Consider the following 3029-nt stretch of genomic DNA (forward strand, 5'->3'; position numbering starts at 1 on the left):
ATATGGAACAAAAATAAGACTCAAATTGGGTCCCCTACATCCCAAATAAGTGTCCTAAATAATGGTATAGAAAGCTGATTTTTTTTTCATTTTTTTTATTAGAAATTTCACTCTGAACATGAGACACCAGCCTGATGAGATTTTCAGCTAAACTTAGTGTGTTTTTATGAATTATTCTAGTTTCAACAAAATGGAATTTTTCAAAGGGATACAGTTTTCTAGAATTTTTTTTTACCACTCTAGGCGCAAGTAACACAAGCCCGATTGAAGGTCAGAAGCGTGCAAAGGATTTAGGAAGAGAAATCCTGTCAACCTTCAATGCAACTTGTGCAAAAACTCAAGCTCTGTCCTGAGTAGACAGCAAAGTTGTCTTCCAAGGTTAGTGATGAAAAGAATGGACCAAATCCTGAAACTTTCTCAGGGGTGGGTGGAGTGGAGTTGCTGAGCAAGATCATTAAGACATGAAAGATACCATAGGATGAACATGCATCCTCATGGGTCTTATAAGAATGATGAATTGAAATCTCATCTTCATTGTGGAGATGGAAAGATGCACAAGGCAGGACGGTGTTGAGTAGTACCCTTTTTACCTTCTCTTATCTTAGCTTTATTAACAGATTGTAGGATCTGTACTTCTGCACACCCAAATTTGTGTTCAGTGTGTTTAAATGCCTTTTGATCTCTCATGTCTTGACAGATGGACGTCCTGGCTGCGACAAAAATAAGAAATCAAACCAGCGTGCAGGAGTTCATCTTACTGGGCTTTCCTGGAACTTGGTATTTCCAGATGTCCCTTGCTGTGCTGTTTTCTGTGATGTACGTCCTAACCATCCTAGGGAATGTGTCCATCATAGCCCTAGTGAGGACCCATCCACGGCTCCACACCCCTATGTACTTCTTCCTCTGCAATCTCTCCTTCCTGGAGATCTGGTACACCACAGCATGTGTTCCCAAGGCTATTGGCGTCATGCTGGGCACAAGCCAAACCATCTCATTTGCTGTCTGCCTCCTGCAATTGTTTTTTCTCCTCTCCATGGGTGCCACAGAATGTTTCCTCCTGTCCGTCATGGCCTATGACCGCTATCTGGCCATATGCCACCCATTGCGCTACAGTTCCCTCATGAACAGCACTTTCTGTGCTCAGCTGGCCCTTGCCTCTTGGCTGTGTGGTTTCCTGGCTATCTCTGTGCTTGTGTCTCTAATATCCAGGTTGCCTTTCTGTGGCCCAAATGTCATCAATCATTTCATTTGTGACATAGATTCCTGGATAGCCCTTTCCTGTGCTGACGTGCACCTCGTTGAGCTGGCAACATTCATCGACTCGTTCATTGTTGTCATGGTCTCATGTGCAATAACCGTGGTCTCCTACATTTTCATTATCTCCACCATCTTGAGAATCCCTTCAGCCCAAGGCTGGCAAAAGGCCTTTTCCACTTGCTCGGCCCATCTTACTGTTGTGACTCTCTGGTACGGCTCTGCCATTTTTCTTTTTCTCAAGCCTTCTGCGCAGAACTCACTGGATTTGAACAAAACTGTCAACGTCTTTAACACTATTGTAACTCCACTATTAAACCCTTTCATTTACACTCTAAGAAACAAGGAGGTGAAGGAAGCCTTCGGAAAGACAGTCAGTGGAATACTAAGTGGTTTTAGAAAAGTAGAAATGTCATCAAAATGACCAAAACTTTAATCATAATGTCCTGAAGGTAATTGATATAGGAAGCAAAAGAATTAAGTCATGGATTTTTCAAAGGACAGCCAACTCCTTTACTTTTGCAATTGCAGTTGGACCTACAGCCTACCCCAAACCCTAATGTAACATTTCCTTAGTGCATGTTGTTGTGTCTTTGCTATATAACTTTCCTCATTTACTGTAACAACCTTGAAAGATGAGCTCCAGTGGGAGGAGGAAACTTTTTTGTGTTGAAGATTCCAAGATGCTAGGTTTGAATGTCACTCAGCAGGATCTATATGGATGGATCCATTGTTAATTGCATAAGGCCCAAGGGAGGTAGGTTTCCAACTTCCATTGGATGTTGTAAGCCTTGCTGCGGCCCTAGGCAGGCTAACATTCATATGTGTTTGTGGCGGGGGAGGGGGAGAGACACTAAATCAACCCACCATAGTACCATTTAATTTCAGAAAGGGGAACTACACAAAAATGAGGAAGTTCATTAAACAGAAATTAAAAAGCAGTCACAAAAGTGAAAGGCCAACAAGCTGTATGGAGACTTTTTAAAAACACCATAATGGAGGCTCAAATTAAATGTGTAACCCAAATTTAAAATCATAGTAAGAGGACCACAGAAGTGCAACCATGGCTAAACAACAAAGTCAAAGAAGCAGATAGAAGCAAAAAGAAATAGGAAAATAGGAAATTAAATCCTAAATTTCCTAAATAGGAAAAAAAAGAGAATCAACTCTGGCAAGTCATTTGTAAAAGTATAATTTGGCAGGCCAAAAAAGAATTTGAAGAGCAGCTAGCCAAAGTCTCAAAGACTTACACCAACATTTTTTAAGTACATCAGACCAGGAATCCTGACAAATACTTAGTGGGGCCACTGCACAATTGAGATGCTAAAGGAGCATTCAATGTTAGGCCATTGTAGAGAAGCTAAATGAATTCTTTGCATCAGTCTTCACTGCAGAGGATGTGAGGGAGGTTTCCACACCTGAGCCATGCTTTTTAGGTGACAAATCTGAGCAACTTTCCCTGTTTGTGGTGTTAATACAGATGTTGGAACAAATTGCTAAGTTGAGCAATCATAAGTTTCTGGGATCAGACGGGTTTCAACCTAGAGTTCTGAAGGATCTCAAATAGGACATTGCCCAACTACTAAGTGTGGTATGTAACCTATCATTTAAATAAGGATCTGTACCATATGACTGGAATATAGCTAATATCACACCAATTTTTAAGGATCCAGAGATGATTCTGGCAATTACAGGCTGGTAAACCTAATTTCAGTATCAGGGAATTTATCAGACACGTGGATGAACAGGATTTGTTTGGGAACAGCCAACACAAC

At 41.1% G+C, this 3029-nt stretch overlaps 1 protein-coding gene across 1 annotated transcript; it reads left to right on the plus strand.

Annotated features, from left to right (window-relative positions):
- Positions 1 to 697: 697 nt before the first annotated feature.
- Positions 698 to 1678, plus strand: LOC128846058 (olfactory receptor 6F1-like). The gene has a single exon (XM_054045136.1). It carries the CDS (start codon positions 698 to 700, stop codon positions 1676 to 1678), a length of 981 nt encoding a protein of 326 aa, XP_053901111.1.
- Positions 1679 to 3029: the final 1351 nt, after the last annotated feature.

The sequence above is a fragment of the Malaclemys terrapin genome, chromosome 12 (genome assembly GCF_027887155.1).
Source record: "Malaclemys terrapin pileata isolate rMalTer1 chromosome 12, rMalTer1.hap1, whole genome shotgun sequence".
Classification (NCBI taxonomy): domain Eukaryota; kingdom Metazoa; phylum Chordata; order Testudines; family Emydidae; genus Malaclemys; species Malaclemys terrapin.